This window comes from Paroedura picta, chromosome 3 (genome assembly GCF_049243985.1).
Source record: "Paroedura picta isolate Pp20150507F chromosome 3, Ppicta_v3.0, whole genome shotgun sequence".
In the NCBI taxonomy this organism is placed as follows: Eukaryota; Metazoa; Chordata; class Lepidosauria; order Squamata; family Gekkonidae; genus Paroedura; species Paroedura picta.
This window is the reverse complement of record NC_135371.1, coordinates 16,100,479-16,122,943: the sequence shown is the minus strand read 5'-3', so window position 1 is coordinate 16,122,943 and position 22,465 is coordinate 16,100,479. Positions and strand designations below refer to the sequence as shown.

Sequence of the window (22,465 nt, the reverse complement as noted above, 5' to 3'; positions counted from 1 at the left end):
TTTCCAGGGGGGTGGGGGGTGGTGGTGCTGGTGGGGCTCCAAGTTTCATTCCCTAATGTTTTTCCCCTGTTAAAATGTTGTTTAAAATAAAATGTTATTGCAAATTTTATAACAAGACTCCAGTGTGACTTCTTAAACTCGCACATATTTAACCCCACACCACACTCCTAAAACTCCTTGAACTAACACCCCTCCAACCTCCAACCCACACAGCAGTACCACAATATACACAATCACTAGAGAGGCCGCTTTCAGCCTTGCAGATTCTACAGTAGGGTACACAGAGACAGAGTCAAAAATATAAACTTTATTCAACAAACAACAAAACACAGATAACATGAAATAGAAAAAGTGGGCAAAACTAGGAGGGGGAGTACTTGTCTGCTGGTTTAATTTTTCTCTTTCCGAGAATAGTCCTCCTTCTTGTTTGGGTGGAGGCATTCTGAGAGGGAGTTGGTGGGGTGGGTGCTGGAAGTGGTGGTGTTGGTGTGGGTGGTGGTGGGGGGGCGATTTGTGGAGGGTAGGCCCTTTCCATGACCGCTACTGCCCTCTCCATGAGTCTCCTTATCAGTCGCACCTCCTCCACGCCTTCGCGTAGGATTTGGTTTGTCTCTCTAAGGACTGCCCTCAATTTTCTCCCCTCCTGGGCAATGAGTGTGAGCATGGCTTGGTCAGCGGCCGCGGCACGCCGTGACTCCTCATAGCAGTGCTCAAGGAGCCTCTCTCCCACGCTTGTCAAGACTGAGACGCGCCTCAGCCTGCCGCGTTCCCTCGTAAGCCTCTCCTCTGCTGGGAGCGCACCTCTAGGTGGTGGGCTGCCTGGAGGCAGGGGTGGTTCCTCCTCCTCATCTGAAAGAACCTCTGTTGGCAAAAAATGAGAAACAAAACTGTTAGTAACATCAAAAAAGTCAAAACACACCATGGTGGACATGGTGTCCTTTTTTGTCCCCGTGTTTTCCTGCCAAGAATTTAAACAATCCCCGGTGAGCACATGGCCATTGTTTGTTTGCCCATGTTGTGCTTTTACTTTTGCCTACTTTCACAGCAGGACTCTCAACAATTAAAAGGGAGCACATGGTTAGTGCCTAGCGACATTGTCCTGCAGCTATGGCTCGAAAGGAACAGGTCATGCACGCTCACCATCTTGAATCTGTATCCGCCTGCGCCGGGCAGGAGGTCCAAGCACCCCAGGCTGTTCCTCCTCCTGTGTTCCGGGTATGAAATCTGCAAAAAAAGGAAAAAAAAAAGATCTAGGACCAAAGGGTGGCAAAGCCAGCTTCAAAGCCTACACCAGCAACGCAGAGGGACTCTCTTCTTTCTCTTAGCAGTGCTGCTGCCCTGCACAAACAGAAAAGCACAAAGCAGTTAAAACAGCCCCCCCCCCTATTTTTACTAATACTTACCAATGTTAGTTGATGCCCCCGAATCACTATCCACGTCAGGTGCTGCTGGAGACTCTAGGGGCCCCGTCCCTGGCAACTGTGTCTCTGTGGACAAGAGCAGAAAATAGTGAAAAATGAGCAAGCATACACCATGAACCACAAAGCAAGCTCCCAAAGTAGTGAGCCAAAGTACTGCAGAAGGCCTATGGGCGAGGCATGCAGCAAATATTTTGGGGCTGTGGGTTAAACATGACCGTTTAAAATACTAACCACATCAAGCACTCCACAGCCAACCATCTTATTAAATCTTTTAAAAATTAAAATTAAATTATAACATTAAAACCGTTTCAAATAGTAACCACAGCAAGCACTCCACAGCCTACCTTCTTTTAAAATCTTTTAAAAATTAAATTATAAAATTATAAAATTAAAACCGTTTCAAATAGTAACCACAGCAAGCACTCCACAGCCTACCATCTTATGCGTTGCAACGAACACACGAGAAAACGATGCCCAAACGTCAGAACACACATTTGCTCAAAAGGAAATATAAAATAAAAAGAAAATCACTTACCGGAGGCAAGGGGCGTTTGCTCAGGAGCCTCCTCTGGCTCCCCAGGAGCGATGGCGATCAGGTCCAGCGTTACCGATTCCGCGGCTCGTTGCTGGACGGGGGGTGGAGGGCGAAAGCTGGACGAGGTTCCCTCGCCGGGATCCTCCTCAGCGGGTGGTTCCTCGACCGGGGCAGCCGGCTTCCGAACCACCTTAAGGCTCCGGCCGACGCGCTTCGGCCTGCCGGATCCTTCCCCGTCCCCGTACAGCTGGCGCTGCTCCTCGAAGTAGGGGCAGGTAACCTTTTCGTTGCCGGAACCCTTATTATGGTTCACGGCACGCATGTACTCTGCCCTCATTGTCTTGGTCTTCGACCGGCATTCAAGGCCGGTCCTGTTGTGGCCCAGGGCGCGCATCTTAATAGCCACTTGTTCAAAAACCTCCCTATTCCTGTGGGAGGACTGGAACGCGTCCTGGATTTTCTCCTCCGAGAAAATCCCGATCAGGTCCCTGATCTCCGCGTCCCTCCAAGTAGGGCCACGGCCGGTTGCAGGGACGGACGAGGCTTGAGAAGACGATTCCATGTTGCTTTCGCTAGTAGCTGAGCAAAATGGTGGTGGGAGGTGCAGGGTGCAACGGATCATATACCTTCCCGCACACAAAGACAAAGGGACTAGCCGGCTCCTGATTGGTGGAGGGCAGCAGGGGACACGCACATTGGCCACATCAGGTCACATGTCACGTTCAAAACTCCTCGCGCGGGAACAGGATCTGCTCCTAATGGCCAGATTGGCGCCCTTGTTGTTTGACTTAACGCATGCGCGTATTCGTTTACACGCGAGAAGAGCAGTTTGAACATGCAGCGGGAGCCATTTTAGGAAAATGTCCGCCATTACACAAACGCATGCCGGTGTTCAACCGAGAGCAAGTGCGGCAGTACTCGGCAGTTCCCCAATAATATTCACCAGCCACAGCATAAATCAACCAAACATGACATGTTACTGGCGTACGTTCGTTGGCACGCTCAGAGGAATGTTTTTTAAAATGAACGGGGGACGGCGACTCCGCTTGCCGGAGGTCTAGCCGCCAATGGAAGGGGTTGTCCGCACCCAAGCACAAGCACGCACCGGGAACCACACAAAGACCCACTACACATAAGCCGCCCCTCATGATATCACCACGAATCATGTCTATTGAACCCCTGTAAGCTAAGCAGGAGACTGCGAGCGGCGACCGTTCGTTGGCACGCTCAGAGGAAAATTTTTTAAAATGAACGGGGGACGGCAACTCCGCTTGCCGGAGGTCTAGCCGCCAATGGAAGGGGTTGTCCGCACCCAAGCACAAGCACGCACCGGGAACCACACAAAGACCCACTACACATAAGCCGCCCCTCATGATATCACCACGAATCATGTCTATTGAACCCCTCTAAGCTAAGCAGGAGACTGCGAGCGGCGAACGTTCGTTGGCACGCTCAGAGGAAAATTTTTTAAAATGCTCCCTGTACGTTGACTCCGCTAGGACTGGCCGATGGTAGACGGGGTTTTAAGCTTTGGGCAAATTTTGGGAACGTGACGGTGTGTGCCACTGTGCTTGTGAAAAACTCTTGTGGTGTCCGGGCAGAATTTCCGAAAGTGATCGTGCTTGAAAGCCAGTCGCTGTCCCGTTGCCTCGTAGATCCCCGCTCGCTCGGAGAAAAAAAAAATGGCGAACAGTTCGCCGGAAGTTTGGAGGACAGGCTCGGGAGGAGGGACTTTGAAGAACCCGCAACAATGGTAACGCACAGGTCTTTAGCGCTAGTGTTGCAGATTGGTTGCAGGAGTGTATCGCTATCCGGAGGGTGAATCCAGTTTTCTGGATTCCCCTAGAAGCGCTACAACGAAGCGCTTTTGGCGGTTCGGTTTCAGGATTGTTGCAGATTGTTTACGACGTCGTGCGTTATGGCAAATTAGTAGCGTTTTCAATCAGCTACCATTGTGCTATTTTTAAGCCGTGGGAAATGCCCCTCAGCTATGAATATCTTCTTTATGGTATCTTGAGCTCTATTGAAGGAGGGAGAGATAAGGAAATCAGCCATGGATGATGGATGCCCATCAAATTGTTGTTAAAGTTGCTATGAAGCCTTTTTCTCCAAAAGGTGATGCAGTAATAAATGTTTTCCTCGTTTGATAGTTAAAGGCACAGCCTCCAGGTGGTACCTGGGCCCACCTGGAATTACTGCTCATCTCCAGAGTGCAGAGATCAGTTTCCCCGGAAAAATTGATGCTTCGGGAGGTGGATTCTGGGCTGTTGTACCCCACTAAGGTCCCTGTCTTCCCCAGGCCCCATCCCTAAATCTACAGGAGTTTTCCAAACCTGGATCTAGCAACCCTACCCCCATCCCCCACTGGTGACCAGGGGATACCCGACCACCTTTGACACACAGATCCTGTATGAATAAATGTGGCAGGCCACCTTGGTGTAGTGCTTAGGAGTGTGGACTTCTAATCTGGCGAGCCGGGTTTGATTTCACGCTCCTCTGCATGCAGCCAGCTGGGTGACCTTGGGCTCGCCACAGCACTGATAAAGCTGTTCTGACTGAGCAGGAATATCAGGCCTCACTCAGCCTCACCTCCCTCACAGGGTGTCTGTTGTGGGGAGAGGAAAGGGAAGGAGAATGTAAGCCGTTTTGAGACTCCTTCGGGTAGAGAAAAGCAGCATATAAGAAACAACTCTTCTTCTTCAGTAATATCAAGGCTCCCTTAGCCTCACCTCCCTCACAGGGTGTCTGTTGTAGGGAGAGGAAAGAGAAGGCGATTGTAAGCTGCTTTGAGACTCCTTTGGGTAGAGAAAAGCGGCATATAAGAACCAACTCTTCTTCTTCTGAGACAATTGACTTAGCTCAACCCAGCTCAAAGCGTATACTTGACAGTGATATGTTGAATAGGGCCATAAATGTGAGGAATCCTTCACTTTTATTGCACTCCCACATGGATCTATAAAAGCCATTAAGTGAACATTTCTTCACATCCTGTTAGATTTATTTACGGGCAACTGTGGAACACTTTTCAGGAAATATGAACAATGTTGATTTTTTTTCCTCCCCTCAGTTATACACTCTCAGCAAAATGCTAAGTCTGTTTACTCAGGAGTAAACCTCTCTGGAATTCCTAGAGTATGTATCTTTGTAAGTGTGTTGCAGCAAAATCAAACAGAAATCTGGTGGCACTTCAAAGACTGCGAAAAAATGTTTTTAACGCCAGAACTCATGGCGACAGATGAATAGAACAAAGTTCGAATCCAGTGGCACTTTTAAGACCAACAAAGTTTTATTCAAGGTATAGCTCTTATGTGCGCGCACACTTCCTCAGATACATTGACATGGAAGCTACCAGTCCATACATATAGACAGGAATAACAAGCTTAGTTTATAGCAGGGGTAGTCAAACTGCAGCCCTCCAGATGTCCATGGACTACAATTCCCAGAATCCCCTGCCAGCGAATGCTGGCAGGGGCTTCTGGGAATTGTAGTCCATGGACATCTGGAGGGCCGCAGTTTGACTACCCCTGGTTTATAGTATGGTCACCACTTGTTTGGGTTTACTTCCATGGTGGGGAGCATAGGAAATAAATATATCAAAATTGGAAATTGATGTCCAACTCCTGGGGGATCCTGGAGAGCTCCCAGAATTACCATAGATCTACAGGCCATTCTGAAAGGTGGATGGTGGCATTATATTCTTCTGAGGGTTCTCCTCTAAAAATTTTCTAACCTGGAGTTGGCAACCCTGGTTACCTGCATCTGCAGGCGAAGGTACAGACTGAAAGATGGTCTCCTGCAATCAGGACTCCATGATTTGCTTAAAGTTGAACATATATTTAAAATGGATTCACATGTAAAACTGCCCAGCGTGGAAGAAAGCCTAGAATTACAACAGAACTTCTTGCTTCAAGGTTCCATGGATCTCCACTGAACGCATTCCTGACTTTCAGCAAGCAGAACAGTAGCATGCAAAAGAATGCATCCTGTTTAGGGAAGCCTTTGAGGAATGCTGGAGAAGAATAATCTATCACCAAGGGCTTTTCTGCATGCCATAAGTTTACCACCATGCTTACTTGGTGAAGACACTGTATTCTGTCCGCTCCGCATGATGTTGCCAGCCTTCTGCATCGGGTCAGCAAACTGCTCGCTATATCTGCCATTTCAAAGTGAGAGTTCGTTCATCCCCAGAAGTGGATTCACCAACCTAAAAAGCGCTATCCCCCGGTGGACAACCAGCAGGCCACCAGCACAGGAAATGTATGGAGGTGAAGAAGCGCTACCTCCGCCTCCAACGTCCCCCCCTCGCACCCGCCTCCCTCTCCCCGGGAATGGAAGTTCTTTTTTAAAATGGAGAACTGCCTGGAGCAACGAATAGGCAGACACGCACCTCAGCTGCGATTGTCTGTGCCTCTGAATATGTGGAGAGGCATTTAAACGAATAAGTCTATTTTTTAAAAAAACAGCGCTCTCAGGAAGTTCACATGTCAATCAGCCATGTCAGAAGGGGACTGGTTGGCCAAAGTTATTGACAGTGGTAGGCAGGGCAAAACAAAACAAGACTAAAGTGCATTGCATTTCCGGCAGCAAGTGAGGAGTGCAAGACATGTGAAAAGAGCCCAGAAACATTCGAGACAGCTCAAGAGGTGTGGAGTGCCAGCGAGTCGCTATTATTTCTCATGCTTTGCCATACAGCAGGCTTCATGTGATAATGCCCCAATGTGTGGAAAAGCCCCATGTTTTGCTTGCTGCTTTCCGCCTAGGGTAGGCATCTTGACTAGTCTCACTTTAGCAGCGAAAGTTTGCAGACAGTTGCGTGTCAGAAGTCTGACTTGCCAATCCTTCCCTGGGGCTGCTTAAGATAACGACATGTTCCCAAGTGCTACGGTAATTAAAGAGGTAATCATGAAGTATTTAATGTCGGTATATCTGATATAATCTCTCTGTGTGTTTTGCAGCAGTGCTGGTGCACGGGGCATTCAGTAATGTGTCTACCGTGGTTAATGGTCAATTGTGAATCTGCAAGCCACAAAGTGAGTGCCATGGTACGAGATGCAAGATTTGGAGATATTTGCTCTAGGGCCTTGCAGCTACTAGCTGTTGAGTATAATCTACTACTTGGAGCAAGGCTCAAATCAGAGTTCTACCAGGGTGTGGATGGCAGGAGACAAACAAGCCCCTGGGAGAGGTAGGAACTGCAAATACATGCGGCTTGCTTTCGAAGTACTTATTTATCACGTTTCTGTCCGTGTTTTCATCACATTTCTATCTGTATCGTGGCATTAAAAAGGAGCAGGAGTCCAGGAGCACCTAAAAGACTAACACAATTTGTGGCAGTGCAGGAGCTTTGGTGAGTCACTGTCACTTCTTCAGTACTGCTGCATACTGAGTTTGGTGTTGAGAGCCAGTTTGGTGTAGTGGTTAGGAGTCCGGATTTCTAATCTGGCGAGCTGGGCTCGGTTCTGCACTCCCCCACATGCAGCCAGCTGGGTGACCTTGGGCTCACCATGGCCCTGATAAAGCTGACTGAGCAGTGATATCAGGGCTCTCTCTGCCTCACCTCCCTCACAGGGTGTCTGTTGTGGGGAGAGGAAAGGGAAGGCGATTGTAAGCCGCATTGAGATTCCTTTGAGTAGAGGAAAGCGGCATATAAGAATCAGCTCTCCTTCTTCAGTAATATCAGGGCTCTCTCAGCCTCACCTCCCTTACAGGGTGTCTGCTATGGGGAGAGGAAGGGAAAGGTGATTGTAGAGAAAAGCGGCATATAAAAACCAACTCCTCCTCCTCCTCCTCCTCCTCCTTCTCCTTCTCCTTCTCCTTCCATATGTCCCTGCAGGCCAGCTACAGCCATCATGCAGCTATCTGTGGCTTGCCTGGCATCAAACAGAGCCTAGGCCTTTGCCATGACTCTGTGGAATGGGCTTCCTAAAAAGGTGAGAATCGGGATATCATCCTCCAGGTGAGACCTGAGGGTCTCCCGGAATTACACGTCCTCTCCAGGCAACAAAGATCAATCCTCTGGAGAAAATGGATATTCTGGGCTTTCTCAACCAGGGTTTTGTGAAAGGGCTGGAGTTAATTAATTTTAATTTTATTTTCAATCTGCTAAACATTTATCAGGCGATATGACCATATATGTTCATGTCGACCGCCCCCTCCCTCAAATGGCCACTGATGGACCGGGAGGGGCTCCAGGTGGGCATGTGCACAGCTATATTTCCCAACCATATTCTGCATGATTGTGCCACTTCTGGGTTTCTTAAACCCTGAAGAATGTTTTAGGGGTCTCTCAATGGTAAAAAAGTTGAGAGAGGCTGCCATGGAGGGTTGCTCTATAGCTTTGTATTCCACTAAGGTCCCCTGGTTTTACAGTTCATCTCCAGGCAACAGAGATCAGATCCCCTGGAGAAAGGAGCTTCTTTGAAGGGTGGTCTCCCTAGCATTATAGTCCATGGAGAAGATCCCTCCTCACCCCCAATTCTGCCAATTCTCAGCGCCACCCCCAAAGTCTCCAGGTATTTCCCAACCCAGAGCTAGCAATCCTAGAGTAAATATATCTTCTCTCCCCATTCTCAGTTGGATTTTGTAATACGGTGCTTGCTCCCTTTCGGGATTTTTTGGGCCCTCATTATGTGTGCATGAAAAATAGCAAAAGCTCTTTAAAAGTTCAGGGGTTGAGCAAGCTGTTAAAACTGGCTGGAATCTCAACTTTATAGTATACATTCTCATATCACCCAGGGAAGCACATAACCTTGAATTCATCATATTCCTATATGTATTTTTGTATGTCACTCCCATCGTTGCAGAGCCTCTTGTGGCGCAGAGAGGTAAGGCAGCAGACATGCAGTCTGAAAGCTCTGCCCATGAGGCTGGGAGTTCGATCCCAGCAGCCGGCTCAAGGTTGACTCAGCCTTCCATCCTTCCGAGGTCGGTAAAATGAGTACCCAGCTTGCTGGGGGGTAAATGTTAATGACTGGGGAAGGCCCTGGCAAACCACCCTGTATTGAGTCTGCCAAGAAAACCTTAGAGGGCGTCACCCCAAGGGTCAGACTTGACCCAGTGCTTGCACAGGGGATACCTTTACCTTTATCCATTGTTGCACAATTTTAGGGTCTGGTACCAATGCAAGAATGCTGGTATTCTACCTGTGTGGGGGGGGGGGGAGCAGTGGAGCAGGGCTGCCAATTGGATCAGGAAAACTCCCCATGCTTATTTGTTTCGGTGCATTTAGCAACCACTTGATATGCAGAAGGTAGCCTGTGAAATTTTGCACAGCAGGGAAATAAGCATAATTGCTCACTAATGTCTGCACATCAGCAGCTGTTCAAAGTACAGCCAAAGGGGCACCAGGTGTAGGTAACAACAATTGATTCAGCTAATGGACATGTATCACCTACTAAGCAGGTGCTATTTGCCTGACCTGGTAGACCCTTGCTGTTGTTGCTGGGCCATGTGCTGATGCTGTGCATAAGCAGAGCAGAGGCATGGTATGAACGGTCCATGGCCAGGGACCTGGATAGAGCTAAGAGAAGGCAGGTCCTTCTCTTAATGACTTAATGATACCACAACCAGATCAGTTTGTCAGTCTTCAGCTTTTCCAGACTTGGAACCAGCTTTAGCCCACATGTGACAACAGGGACACCACTCCACCATTGCAAGCACAGGACACAGGTGACAACCATGGGACAGGAAGAAGAGGGGCCTCTTCTCTGAATCTGCCTGGGCTAAAAAGGAACTCCCATGTTGCTGAGTGATAACGATTTGCTGTTCCATATCCTACTCTTAACATGTGAGCAAGGAGAGACCAGACCTGGGCCTCAGCAGCAGATTCTTCCAAAAATCATCGCCGTGGTTGCTCTGTAGCATCCTTTTCCAACCTTTTGACCATGGCGTAACCCCCAAAATAGTCTTCTGGCTTCAAGTAACCCCGGAAGTGGTGCCAGCTGGACACGCCTCCCTGCCAGGCCCCCAGAAGTCACATGTTCACAGTGAACATGGCATCACTACTAAAATAAAATGCTTCTTAAATAAGAACCTCTTCTGTCAACCTCAACAGTTAAAACAATCACACACACATCCCTGTACACAGAAATCCTACAAGACCCCCACCCCAAGGACTCCCCACACTCCACTTCAGTTGCCACCAACTCAAGTCAACCCTGTGAGAAGAGAGGATCCTCTGGCCGGTACCAATTTGGATTGCTGAAGCCCCTCCCCTCCCAACCATCTCCAAGCCCATCGTAGGCCATTTTGGAAGGGGTTGGGTCAACCTGCCCAAATAAGGAGAAGCCACCCCGGTAAATTGGGTTGAAGTGAAGACTAGCACGCTAGAGAGGACCAGCCGATGGAGAGAAAAAAAGACACGGAGCAGCTGCAGTAGGCCAGTGCTGCCTTGTATACCTTCACCCTCACAACGGAAGCAGAGAAATCTATGGGTTTCTTCCAGCCCTTTCCTTTGAGGTACCTACTTTGAAAGGAAATCTATGAGTGTAAGGATAGAAAAAGGGGGGGATGTGTGATTCAGGGCTTGTTCCTCAACAACAATGTAGTGTGGTGTAGGAACCTTCTGCTTGAAATGAGGGCTTTCTTCTGACAGCCCTTGCCTGACAATGAAAACTGAGTTCAATTGGATGGGCCCATGGAAGTGAGCTGGCCTATTTGGAGGATCCTGGAATCCAGTTGCTATGGAAACAGCTTGTCTTTGCCGAGCATCGAGCGCCATATATCCCCCGTGTTGGTGTGTCCAGCGTTCTGCAGGGATTACCCTCTAGTTATCCAACACGGATCCTGCCACACAATAAACCCGTCCCCCTCCCCTTCCCCCCCCCCAAGTCCTTAGTGGATCATAATTGATAGTGCAAGTTAGAATAACCTCCCCAGACAGAGGGAAGGCAGGTTCACGGTGCCCTAAGCCTCTGACGTGAGTCTTATATCCAAAATAAATTTGAAAACTCTTCTTTTAAGACACATCCCTTGTAATAAAGACTTGGATTTGGGGGTGGAGTCTGGAGAGGATAAGGACCTCAGTGGGGTACAATGTCATAGAATCCACCTTCCGAACATCCATTTTCTTTCCACTGGAGATGAGCTGTGTTTCTGAGGATATCCAAGTCCCAGCTGGAGGCCGGCATCCCTAGTATAATTGGTCAACTTCCAGGTTTTCCACTACTTCACTGTTTCTTTTCCCAAACATACTCAAAATGGGTTGGATTATCATGTGGTTGGGAAAGTGTCCATTGTTGGACCCCCTTGCTCACTTTGGGACCATTTCCCTTCAGTTTTCTTGTGCTTCCCCCTGCCCACACACGCCCCCAAGTCTTTTTTGCTAGCTTAGTAGGGTTAAAGCACTATTTTTAATAAAGGAAAAAGCCTTCAGGGGAAGGACACTGGCAATCATAGAATCATAGAATGAGTTGGAAGGGACCTCCTGGGTCATCTAGTCCAACCCCCTGCACTATGCAGGACACTCCCAACTCTATTGCTCATCTACTGTAACCTGCCACCCCCTTGAGCCTTCAAGGGTAGAGTAGTCACAAGGGACTACTCAAGAAAACAGTTTCAGGTGGGTAGCCGTGTTGGTCTGAAGCAGGAGAACAAAGTTCAAGTCCGGTGGGATCTTTAAGACCAACCAAGTTTAATTCAAGCTTTTGTGTGCACGAACACATTGAAATGCATCGGAAGAAGTGTGTGTGAACATGAATGCTGACACCTTGAATACAACTTAGTTGGTCTTAAAGGACCCACTAGACTTGAACCTTGTTCTAAAGTAAACATAGAGAATCCCCCCCCATCACATGTGGATGTTCTGTACTTACAGTGGCAAGAGGTGCTCAACAGGGAATAATTCCCCATGTGCCAATTAGTCGCAGCCGACTTATGACGACCCTGTCAGGTTTTCAAGGGAGGAGATTTTAAGAGGTGGTTTGCCGTTGCCTACCACTGCATTGTGATCCTGGTGTTCTTCAGTGGTCTCCTATCCAAATACCGACCAGGGCCAACCCTGCTTGCAAGAACGAAGGAGACAGGCTAGTCTGGACCATCCAGCTCCTATTCTGCACATGCTGGATTCTGCACTTTAGAAGATTATCCTGTTCCGCACAGGAAAATCCAGCTGCAAAAGCACTTTGAAGGTGCATTATACAATGTGTGCAGCATGGGCCCAGGTCAGGGGTCCTGATATGGAAGCACCCAAAATTGAAGTTTGACGGACAGGGCAAAGGCTGGAAGGATCCCAGAATGTTGGCAGGGGAGGATGAGGAGCAAGTCCATTTCAGCAAAATCTCGAAGGTAGCTTGTGGCAAAAGAAAAATAAACATTTATACTATGTTTTTAAAAATAACATGCTGTTGAACTGCTTTTGGTCAGTCTAAGTATCTACATCTACATCTACTGATTAAAAATGAGGTTAGGGGAGTCAGGATAGTTACATAGCATTTGCATGCATGTGCGGACATGAAAGACTCAATGGCTTTTTGGTACTTCTGTAAATCAATGTTCATTTGTTCATGAGAACAAAGTATTAGTTAATTCAGCTAGCCAGGCAGAAGCAGAGATCGATTTCCATTTTTTTGTCAGATGACCGAATTGGTTAAAATAAAGATCCGCTTCTGGAGTCTGCTCCCCAAACCCTCAAGTTCTTAAATGACATGCGTAGGCCTGCTTCGGTGGAGTAACCTACCAAGCACTGTCAGATATTACTTGACATTTTGAAAAGGCATGTTTTCATTTGAATTTCCAAATATACACCGTGACTAAAGGCCCATCTTCGCATAACTGCTCAGCTGGAAAATAATACCTGTTTGAAATGTACTGAGGAAGTGCAAAGTCACAGTGCCGGGCGATGGCTGGCGTTTTGTTTTGTTTCTTTAACGTTTCCTGATCTGCCAGCTTGGTGCCTGTCTTTCCCGGCAGCGGGGTGGGCAAAAGCTCCCATTCCTGCTGAAGAGTGAAAATGCTCCGGCTTTTCCCAGCTGCAGAGTGGGCTGGTCCTGGAACTGGGCTGGAATGCGCCTTCTTGCTCGCTCTCCTCTCCGTGCCCAGAGCTTGCTATGCACATAGTGCTTCAAATTCTGAAATGCAGCTACGTACTCATGAGCTGTCCCCTCTTTATCTGGGCCAGGCTCCTTTGGAGAGAGAGCAAACGGGTCATTCCACTGGAAGGAGAAGGCTCCGGGAAGGGGGCAGCTAGGGGAAGGATAAGAGATCACACAGTTCAGGCACCAATTGTTGATGCTACACAAGTGGGGAAGGAAGAGGAAGCCAGAGGTCCCCACCCAGGTCAAAACAGAGCAGACACATAATGCCCATGCTGCCTAGGGTGAGCAGACATTCTGTTTCGAAGGGCTACTTTGCTTGAAAAGGTGTCTTCCTGAATGTTCAAAAAAGACGTTGGCAAAATGGAGAGGGTTCAGAGGAGAGTAATGATGATCTTGGGCCTGGGGACCGACCCCTGTGAGGAAAGGCTGAGGGACTTGGGGATGTCCAGACTGGAGAAGAGGAGGTGGAGAGGGGACAGGATGGCTCTCTTTTAGTAGTTGAAAGGTTGTCACTTGGAGGAGGGCAGGGAGCAGTTCCTGTTGGCAGCAGAAGACTGGACCCACAATAATGGGTTTAAACTACGTTATTTGCTAGATAGCAGGAAATAATTTCCACGTTCAGAGTAGTTCAGCTGCGGAGTCGGCTGTGTAAGGCAATGGTGAGCTCGTCCTTGCTGGCGGATTTCAAGCAGCAGTCTGGACAGATCTTTATCCTTTAGGCTGATCCTGCACTGAGCAGGGAGTTGGACTAGTTGGCCTGGATGGCCCCTTCCAACTCTGCAATTCTATGATCATCTTATCTCAGAACCAGTCATTTCCACACAGTTTCATGTTTGCCCGAGGAGACCTGGACACAAGGTCCACATTTGCCATGAATGCTTTTGTCTTTGGACAAGTCAGTCTCAAGGTTACCTCACACGCAACATGTTTCTATGCATGTAAATACAGGCGCCATATAAAAATGTCATGGGAAAGCTCTTCGGCTAGTCGGCTGTTAATGACAGGTTTGGACCTGGACAGCCCAGACTAGCCCTGGTTGGTCATTGCACGGGAGATCATCAAGGAAAGCCAGGTACCAGGGTCACTCCACAGAGGGTCATTGGACACGGTTTTTAGGAGGGTTTTCTGGATAATATGGACTGCCCAAAAGGCCAGCAAACAGGCTCCAGATCGAATCAAGTCTGAACTCTCCTCTAGAAGCTGAAATGACCAAACTGAGGCTATCGTGTTTTGATGACATGAGAAGATGAGAGCCACGGGAGGGACATCACAATCATGGGCAGTACCTGAATAAAAATAAATAATAAAAAGGCAATAATGCTAAGAAAAGGCAGCTGGAAAAGAAGAAGACCCAGCTTGAGGTGGATTGATTCAATGAAGGGAAGCCGCGGCCTTCAGTTTGCAGGACCTGAGCAACGCTATGATGTTTGCAGGTCATTAATTCATGTTGTTGTTAGGTGCGAAGTCGTGTCCGACCCATCGCGACCCCATGGACAATGATCCTCCAGGCCTTCCTGTCCTCTACCATTCCCCGGAGTCCATTTAAGCTCGCACCGACTGCTTCAGTGACTCCATCCAGCCACCTCAATCTCTGTCGTCCCCTTCTTCTTTTGCCCTCAATCGCTCCCAGCATTAGGCTCTTCTCCAGGGAGTCCTTCCTTCTCATGAGGTGGCCACAGTATCTGAGTTTCATCTTCAGGATCTGGCCTTCTAAGGAGCAGGCAGGGCTGATCTCCTCTAGGACTGACCGGTTTGTTCGCCTTGCAAACCAAGGGACTCACAAGAGTCTTCTCCAGCACCAGAGTTCAAAAGCCTCAATTCTTTGACGCTCGGTCTTCCTTATGGTCCAACTTTCACAGCCATACACTGCAACTGGGAAGACCATAGCCTTGACTAGACGCACTTTCATTGGCAGCGTGATGTCTCTGCTTTTAGGATGCTGTCTAGATTTGCCATAGCTTTCCTCCCCAGGAGCAAGCGTTTTTTAATTTCAAAAATAAATAATAAAAAGACAATAATGCTAGGAAAAGGCAGCAGGAGAAGACGACCCAACTGGAGGTGGATTGATTCAATGAAGGGAAGCCGCGGCCTTCACTTTGCATGACCTGAGCAGTGCTACTCACAGTCACCTTAAGCTGGAAGCAATTTTATGGCACTTAATGACATGTACCCACACCCCGACAGAGAGGCAGGCAATGGCATACTGCTCCTGAATATTTCTTGTCTTGAAAAACCTATGGGGGCTTCCCCTATCCGGCAAAACATACAGATATTAGGAATTGTATCTATGTGAATGATAATAATTCAGTATTCAGCGCTCAACTGAAGTGCACTGAAGCATACGCTGAGTTGTAATAGCCACTGGCAGGAGCCAGGTGTTCCCAATTAAGCTTAACAAGGTGTTTTGTTTTTTAAACCCTCCTGCAGACAGATGTCTGAGTGTCTCTCTTCTCATCTGGTTTTGCAAGGAGGGGTGGGCGAGGGTTTGTATTCGTTCATGAGAAAGCCGGGGTGCTCAAAAAGGGATTTGGACAGAACTCCATATTGGTAATGGCTGGTGGCACATCCTTTGCTTTTTTAAACCCCAGCTTGAGAGCCTGCTTGCGGGTGGAAATGTGACTGAAACCATAAAAACACATGTTTTTCCCCACAAGGTAGAATGCTCCCCTCCCCTTCCTGAGTCCATATTTGGTTTCTATCATTAACATAGTGGCACCAGAGTGAAACTTGAGTATGATTTGGACATCAGCAATGAGAGAATCCGCGCAAGTAAATTCTTCCTGCCACAAGATGAGTAAAGCTGTCTTTAGGCTAGGATTTAGGAACTCTAAGGGCAATTCCGCACATTGAAAAAATAATGTTACGCCATTGCCATGGCGTAACAGTAAAAAATAACGTGGGCCTTTGGAGGTGGGAGAATTTTTTTTTGCTCTGCCTGGAAGATTTAACGCATATTTGTTGCTCCAGGCGGTTTGCTTCAAAAAAATAAAAAAATAAACCCTCATCCCCGGGAGAAGGGAGAGAGAGATAGTACTACTTTGCCTCCAAACCTTTCTTTAGCATTTCGTTAGAGAGGGTTGCTCCCCTCTCGCTCGCGCTACATGGCATTTTAAAATAGAGGATATAGCTACTGGTTTGCTGCTGGGACGCTGGATGTTGATGATGTCATGAGAAATGCCAAAAATATGGCATCTGCAAAAGGTAATCATTTCACTATAGTTTTTGGGTGTGGAATGGCCCTAAAAGTGGTTTTAACCCAGCAACAACGGCTTCCAAAATGTCCAGCTGCCACATATGAGTCGCATCATCAGGGTACCATCCTAAGGAATTGCTGTAATTTCTGGGGGGAGGGGGGTGTCCATGAGAATTCCTTAATCCCCAACACACCGCCTCTCCAGTAAGAGACACAAAAACATATCGGAAGAGTCAAGGACTTTATTTCTACCAAAAAAGTGGGGGAGGGGGAGGAGAGTTCACCCTGAGCAACATGAATTGAGAAGCGATGACCAGTGTGGCCATCCCGCTGCAGTGGCACTTCCCAAATGGTCACTGCGCCAATGGGATGAAAGGGGTACATTAGACCACATAAGACTGCGAAAATGGGCTACATTTAACCAGCTTTTCAGAGGTGAAAAAAGGAGGAGAGGGTCCCCCCTTTGACCACCCAAAAGGCTCTGCTGGGGATCTTGGGACCTGCAGCAATAAAAATGACATGGGAACGGGGTCCAAATAAGGGGAATTAGTCAACAAACTGACTGGATCCAACCCAATATATACTACATGTTGGGAGGGGGTGGTAGACAGGCACTGTTTTGTCTTTAGGGAAACATGTGGCCACTTGTAAACAGAATGGAGACCGATTTGGCACTGTCAGACTGGGAGAAAGAGCTGGGCAAGAACCTTGGGGCCGAGTAGTTCTAGAATGCCAACTAGCCACGTAGTTCTAGAATGCCAAGTGCTTCTCTTCCAGGCAAGTAAATGAATGTGCGAAACTGCTTTATACTGAATCAGATCATCAGCCCATCAAGGTTAGTATTGCCTATTAAGACTGGTAGCAGCTCCTAGAGCGTCAGGTAGAGGTCTTCCACATTACCTCCTATCAGATCTTTTTAATTGAAGATGCTGGGGATTGAACCTGGGACCTTCTGTATGTGAAGCAGAGACTCTACCACTGAGCTATAGCCTCTTCTGCTTACAAATGGGCAAGGCATCCAGAGCAGGAGAGGAAACATGGCACGGATGGTGCTGCGGCTGAGAAGGAAGACCTTTTTCTGCTGGCAACCCTAAACCACTGTGATCAATAGCTGTTCACAGACGTATCTCGTAGGAAGCCATGCAATCCTTTCTTGAAAGCTATCTTCTAATGGTGGCTCTTACCAGTGCCCAGGAAACATGAAAATCATAGAATCATAGAGTTGGAAGGGGCCACAGAGGCCATCTAGTCCAACCCCCTGCTCAATGCAGGATCAGCCCTAAAGCATCCAAGAAAAGTGTGTATCCAACCTTTGCTTGAAGATTGCCAGTGAGGGGGAGCTCACCACCTCCTTAGGCAGCCTATTCCACTGCTGAACTACTCTGACTGTGAAAAATTTTTTCCTGGTATCTAATTTTTCATAGTCAGAGTAGTTCAGCAGAGAAGTGGGCAGAGAAGATTTGTCAAATTACGGGTGGAAGAGGAGGCACTTTAGTGGAAGGTTCAGGCAAGAGGCTGAATGGCTTTTGTTCACTCTTTTTTGTTGGCCTGAGGGAAGCTTTGGGTCTTCACCCGTTATTTGCAAATGGTGGGCATAGGCATGGGATCATAAACCTAAGAAGATTCAGGGATCCTATTCAGGGCCTAAAGAGACAGACAGCCACTGGCTGCAGTCAAATTTTCAACAACAGCTGGCACAGTTGGAATGTTGTTTTTGTAGCACCCACTCATCCTTTTCACAGCCTGAGGGCACTGGCCAAAGGGCCTGGGTGGCTTGGGAAGTGCTGTGTTTCCTTGGTGATAGGGGGGGGGAAATCCTGAGGGAGGCAGGAAGAGGCTGAGGGGAATGATTCCATGAACAGGGTTAAGGAGGGCATGTTCCATCTCTCTGGAAAATAGCCACAGACATATATACTTTTCTAATCCCCTCGCTCCGAGGCCTAGGACATAAACATGGACTCGACACAACATAACTACATCGATATGAGATTTTGACAGCTAGAGTTGTTCTCCTGGGCCCAGACCCAGTTAGGCCTACCTGGTACAGTGCATGAGGATGAAATGGACTGATTTTGCATTAAGGCCCTGCAGGCGCTACAGACAAGGCCTCAGAGATTAGCTGGACCCTGACTCGAATGGGAGAGTCCCGCCAAGGCAGAGCATGGAGCTGGCAGAAGTCAGGCCCGAGGCACGGAGGGCAGAAACGTAGGCCCTAGCAGGTAGCGTAGGCTGCGGACTTTTCCCGTATGTAGTGCAGAAGGTCCATCACCTGCTTCTCCAACCTCTGCAGCTCTGTCGCTTTATCCTGCATCTCTTTCTCGTTGTCCGCGAAGCGCTTCTCTAACTCTGGTGGGGCGAAAGCAGAGCCTTGAGTGAGTTTTTTCCCTCTCCCAAATAGAACTCAGTTTATGTGTATGTGTGTGGGGTGTGTGTACTAGGACTTGTAAAGCTCCCCAAACAGAAAGGCAGGTACCAGAAGCTGGAGACGTTTGTCCACTGAAGTAACTACGGTGTTTCAGTGCAGAAGGAGAAGGGGTGACATGTTACAAGTGTCTGCTGCGACCAAGCTATGAACCAAGACTTCTAGGGCTCCAGGTGACACCTGGGGAGCTCCTGCTATTACAATTAATTTCCAGATGATCAAGATAATTTCCCCTGGAGAAAATGGCTGCTTTGGGGAGTGGCCTCTATGAGATTGTCCCCTCCCAAAACTCTGCATCTCCAGGTTCTACCCCCAACATCTCCAGATATTTCCCAACCCAGTGCTGGCAATTCTAGAGACTTACCAAGTCCAAATCTTAACTATTGCCATTTATTTATTTACTTTGCTTATATCCTATTTTTCTCCCCATTAGGGATGAAGTAGGAGAAGAGTTGGTTTTTATACTCTGCTTTTCACTGCCAAAGGAGTCTCAAACGGCTTATAATCGCCTTCCCTTCCTCTCCTCACGACAGATACCCTGTGAGGTGGGTGAGGCTGAGAGCTCTTAGAGAACTGCCCTGAGACAGAAGCTCTAAGAGAACCGTGACTAGCCCAAGGTAACCCAGCTGGCTCCACGTGGAGGAGTGAGGAACCAGAACACCGGCTCGCCAGATTAGAAGCCGCTGCTCTCCACCAAGCTGGCTCTCCAAAATGGTTTACATCAATCTCCTCTTCTCCATGTTATTCTCAAAAAGAGCTCACTAGGCCTGGGTTAGCCACCCTTCCTCGGCATCAGCGTCCCGTGTGCTGCTGCCACCCAGAAGTGACACCAGCACCCTGGAGGCATTGGGCAGGGGGGGTGATGTGCTGGCTTTTGGGGAAACTCTATGGTAAAAAAAATTGACCTCAAACCACAGAGTTTTGCCAAAACCCGGAATGTCAAGCCCCTGATGACCCCAGTATGTTGACATCACTTCTGGATGATGTAAGCACATCGGGATGTTCTTCCTGCTCCAGTGGGGGGGGGAGTCCATGGGGGCTGGGTTCACCACGAAAGCGGCACTTTGGGGGGAATTTCCCCCCACTTTCTGAAACCCCCAAAGGAGATGAATCAATGCCAAACTGGGCGTTCTCCTAGCCCCAGCAGGGCTTTTGTATCCCTGGCTCCCAATTACAATGAGACAGTGGCCTGCAGCCTACCATTCTACAGAACAAACTCTGGGGCCCTCTTCCAGCTTAAATCTCGCCTTCTTCCCACAGAAGAGCCATCTGAGTTGGAGGGAGGCTCTTTAGAGCCAAAGGGACTTCCTCCAGTCTATTATGGATACATGCTAATGATGCTCCCTCCCTCCCTCAGGAATATTGAAATGACTACTAAAAAGCATTGGGAGCTATGCTGCAAAACTGCTATTATTATCCTACCATAGTCTTCTTTTAATGTCAAGCCAGCCCCTATCGGCTTCAGGAGCAAGTCCCTGCAAGCCCGTGAATACTCTGCTGGGTAGATTCCGACACCCCCCCCCCCCATAAGCACTGAAATATCACAACATCGCTCTCCCCTTATAAAACATAGATCCTTTGTATTTCAGAATCAGCCATGCCACACTCTTGGTGCTGTAAAAAGATTAATAACAGAACTTGCACTGTTCTCCTAGAGCTCTCTGTGTTCTTCGCTTGTTCTGTTACTGTAACAATGAGTGGTACAGTCTGGCAACCAAGTGTACATCTGCCTGATATGCATGCTCACCACACTGGCTGGAGGGGAAAATGCACGTGTTTTGCATGTGTGTACAGCTTGGGCCTATGTGAACTGACCACGGGATTTTCCAGGGTTCTGATCCCCACGCACCAAAGCTGCATGTGCAAGAACAGCATGCATGCAACCCCGATTCAGACAACACTGCGGGAACGTGGATTGGGAACATGCACGGTGGCGGATGCTCCCAGTGTGAATGGCTGCTGGGTTCCCAGTACTTGTGACGCCTCAGGTTTGAAAAGGGCCACTTGCTAGATGACAAAAGCGACACCTTTCCCCGCAGCCATGTCCCTCCCTCCGGCATGATTTTGCTCAGTAAAGCTTGCTGCATCCTTACCATCCACCTTTCTCTTGCTGCTGTTAGCCTTGTCAAGGAGCTTCTGCGCTTGCATCTTCAGGTTCATTAGCCTTTGTAAGGAGTCCCCTCCCCCCGGCTGGTTCTCCAGTTGCTTCTGCAAGTCTTGATATTTTTGCATCACTTTCTCCACCTCCTGGAGGGGAGAGAGAGAGAGGGAGAGAGACTTCAACAGTCATCATCATGGCCAATGGAGCAGAGAGAAACTGGCAGTCTGCTTTCCAGTGCAGCTGGCACAGGATCTCCCACTGGGACACAGCACAGTGCAAGTATGGATGTGGGGTGGGGGGTGTCTGAGCAGAGGTGCTTCCCTTCTTCTAGGGTCAGACAGAATCTGGCTGTCCTGCTGTACTTGGCATGCATTCCAAAGTAAAACAACACCAAGACTGGTATATGACAGATGCCTCAAGGTGTGAAGCTGATATAGAGATGAACTGTGGGGTTTTTTTTACCCCACTTTTCATTACCTGAAGAAGCCTCAAAGCAGCACAGCTGCAATATGGGGCCCCCATGTTGTGGGTTTCCCTGCAATATGGGGCTTCCATATTTCCTGACCTGGCTCCCCTGGTAGCCATCTCCCCACACACATTGGGGAGCAAGGTTTTTTTTTCTGTTTGTTTCTCTTAAATCAGCATCGGTCACAGACAGATTGCTACAGTATAATGCTATTGTGATTTGTCAGTGACGAATTTTTTTTTTCAGCCCTAGGGATGGTCAAAGTGGTTGGCAAGGGGAAGAAAGCTGCTGCAGGGGGCCAGGGCTTGGAAAACGGTGCTAGCATGAGCAGGACCAAGACTTTCCCCATCCAGACAGCACCCACCATGGCTTTGCTGAGGTCTTTTGGAGAAAGAATGACTGTAGAAAGGCCGGAAGAGTTACCAAAGCACCCGGATGTCCTGTGGAAACGGGCAAAGAAAAGCCATCTCCGTTGGCCCCCGAGCGAGACCAAACCCCGGTGTGGAGTCGAGGTGCCTCACTAGTATAAACAACGCTGCATTGTTTCGTTTGAGCCTAGACTTCGTTTCTTAGGATATTCACAACATGGGCACAAAGGGCCCAATGCTTGATGGCAGAAGATGGAGCAAGGTACAGATGAGGTTATCTAACAAAACGTCTCATTGCATCTTGGAAAACTGATTGTGGCATAAACATGTGAAGAGCCTACTTGGTCAGACCCCTGAAGAGAAGCTGAGTGGATCCTTGGCAGGAACATGCAGGTGTGGAGACTGCTTCAGCCATAAGAAATCAATGGGCAGTGGCGCGGTGGGTGAGCAGACATAGTTCCCGTTGGCAGCAAGGGGGACCTACCTGAGAGAGAGGCTCCTACCTTAGACAGCCTTCCTGCGACAGCAGTGGCCTTCTCGGCTTTTCCTTTTGCTTGCTGAGCCAGCTGCTGATTGCTCTGGGATTTCTCTTGCAAGGCGGCCACATCCTGAGCCAGATCTCCGAGGCGGCTTTCCAGTTGCGCCCCCTTGTTGACCACTGCCTGGAGCCTGTGCTCAGCCTGAAAGGAAGAAGGGACACAGTCAGGCCTTGATCCCTGAGAAAGGCCTGCTTGGGCATCATTCGCCTCTCACTTTGCATCTGGGGTAGTTTCAGGAGTGCAGGAAAGAAAAAGGGGTCTATTTTCCCACCCAGGCTTTACATAACGAAGAAACCCTGTTTGTTGACTGGTACCTAGCATTGGAACTGCGTGCACCAAAACTTTTACAAAGGTTTTGCTGACCTATCATCCTCCTCCTGTGCCAGA

At 48.5% G+C, this 22,465-nt stretch overlaps 2 protein-coding genes across 4 annotated transcripts in view; both read right to left on the bottom strand.

Moving 5' to 3' along the window:
* Positions 1-292: 292 nt before the first annotated feature.
* Positions 293-3,929, bottom strand: LOC143831685 (uncharacterized). The gene is made up of 4 exons (XM_077324902.1): positions 1,957-3,929; positions 1,404-1,487; positions 1,141-1,224; positions 293-861 (listed from the first exon to the last, which is right to left on the bottom strand). Exons 1-4 carry the CDS (start codon positions 2,576-2,578, stop codon positions 362-364), a joined length of 1,290 nt encoding a protein of 429 aa, XP_077181017.1. The 5' UTR covers positions 2,579-3,929; the 3' UTR covers positions 293-361.
* Positions 3,930-16,409: 12,480 nt separating this feature from the next.
* The window catches only part of LOC143831683 (laminin subunit beta-1-like), a 70,730-nt gene continuing 64,674 nt past the window's right edge, over positions 16,410-22,465 (bottom strand). For all 3 annotated transcript variants that reach the window (XM_077324897.1, XM_077324899.1, XM_077324898.1), the window contains exons 33-35: positions 22,043-22,219; positions 20,698-20,851; positions 16,410-18,528 (exon numbers count right to left, since the gene is read on the bottom strand). In XM_077324897.1, the coding sequence (XP_077181012.1) occupies positions 18,395-18,528; positions 20,698-20,851; positions 22,043-22,219 (465 nt within the window). In that variant the 3' untranslated portion in view covers positions 16,410-18,394. The remainder of the gene's footprint in view (positions 18,529-20,697; positions 20,852-22,042; positions 22,220-22,465) is intronic.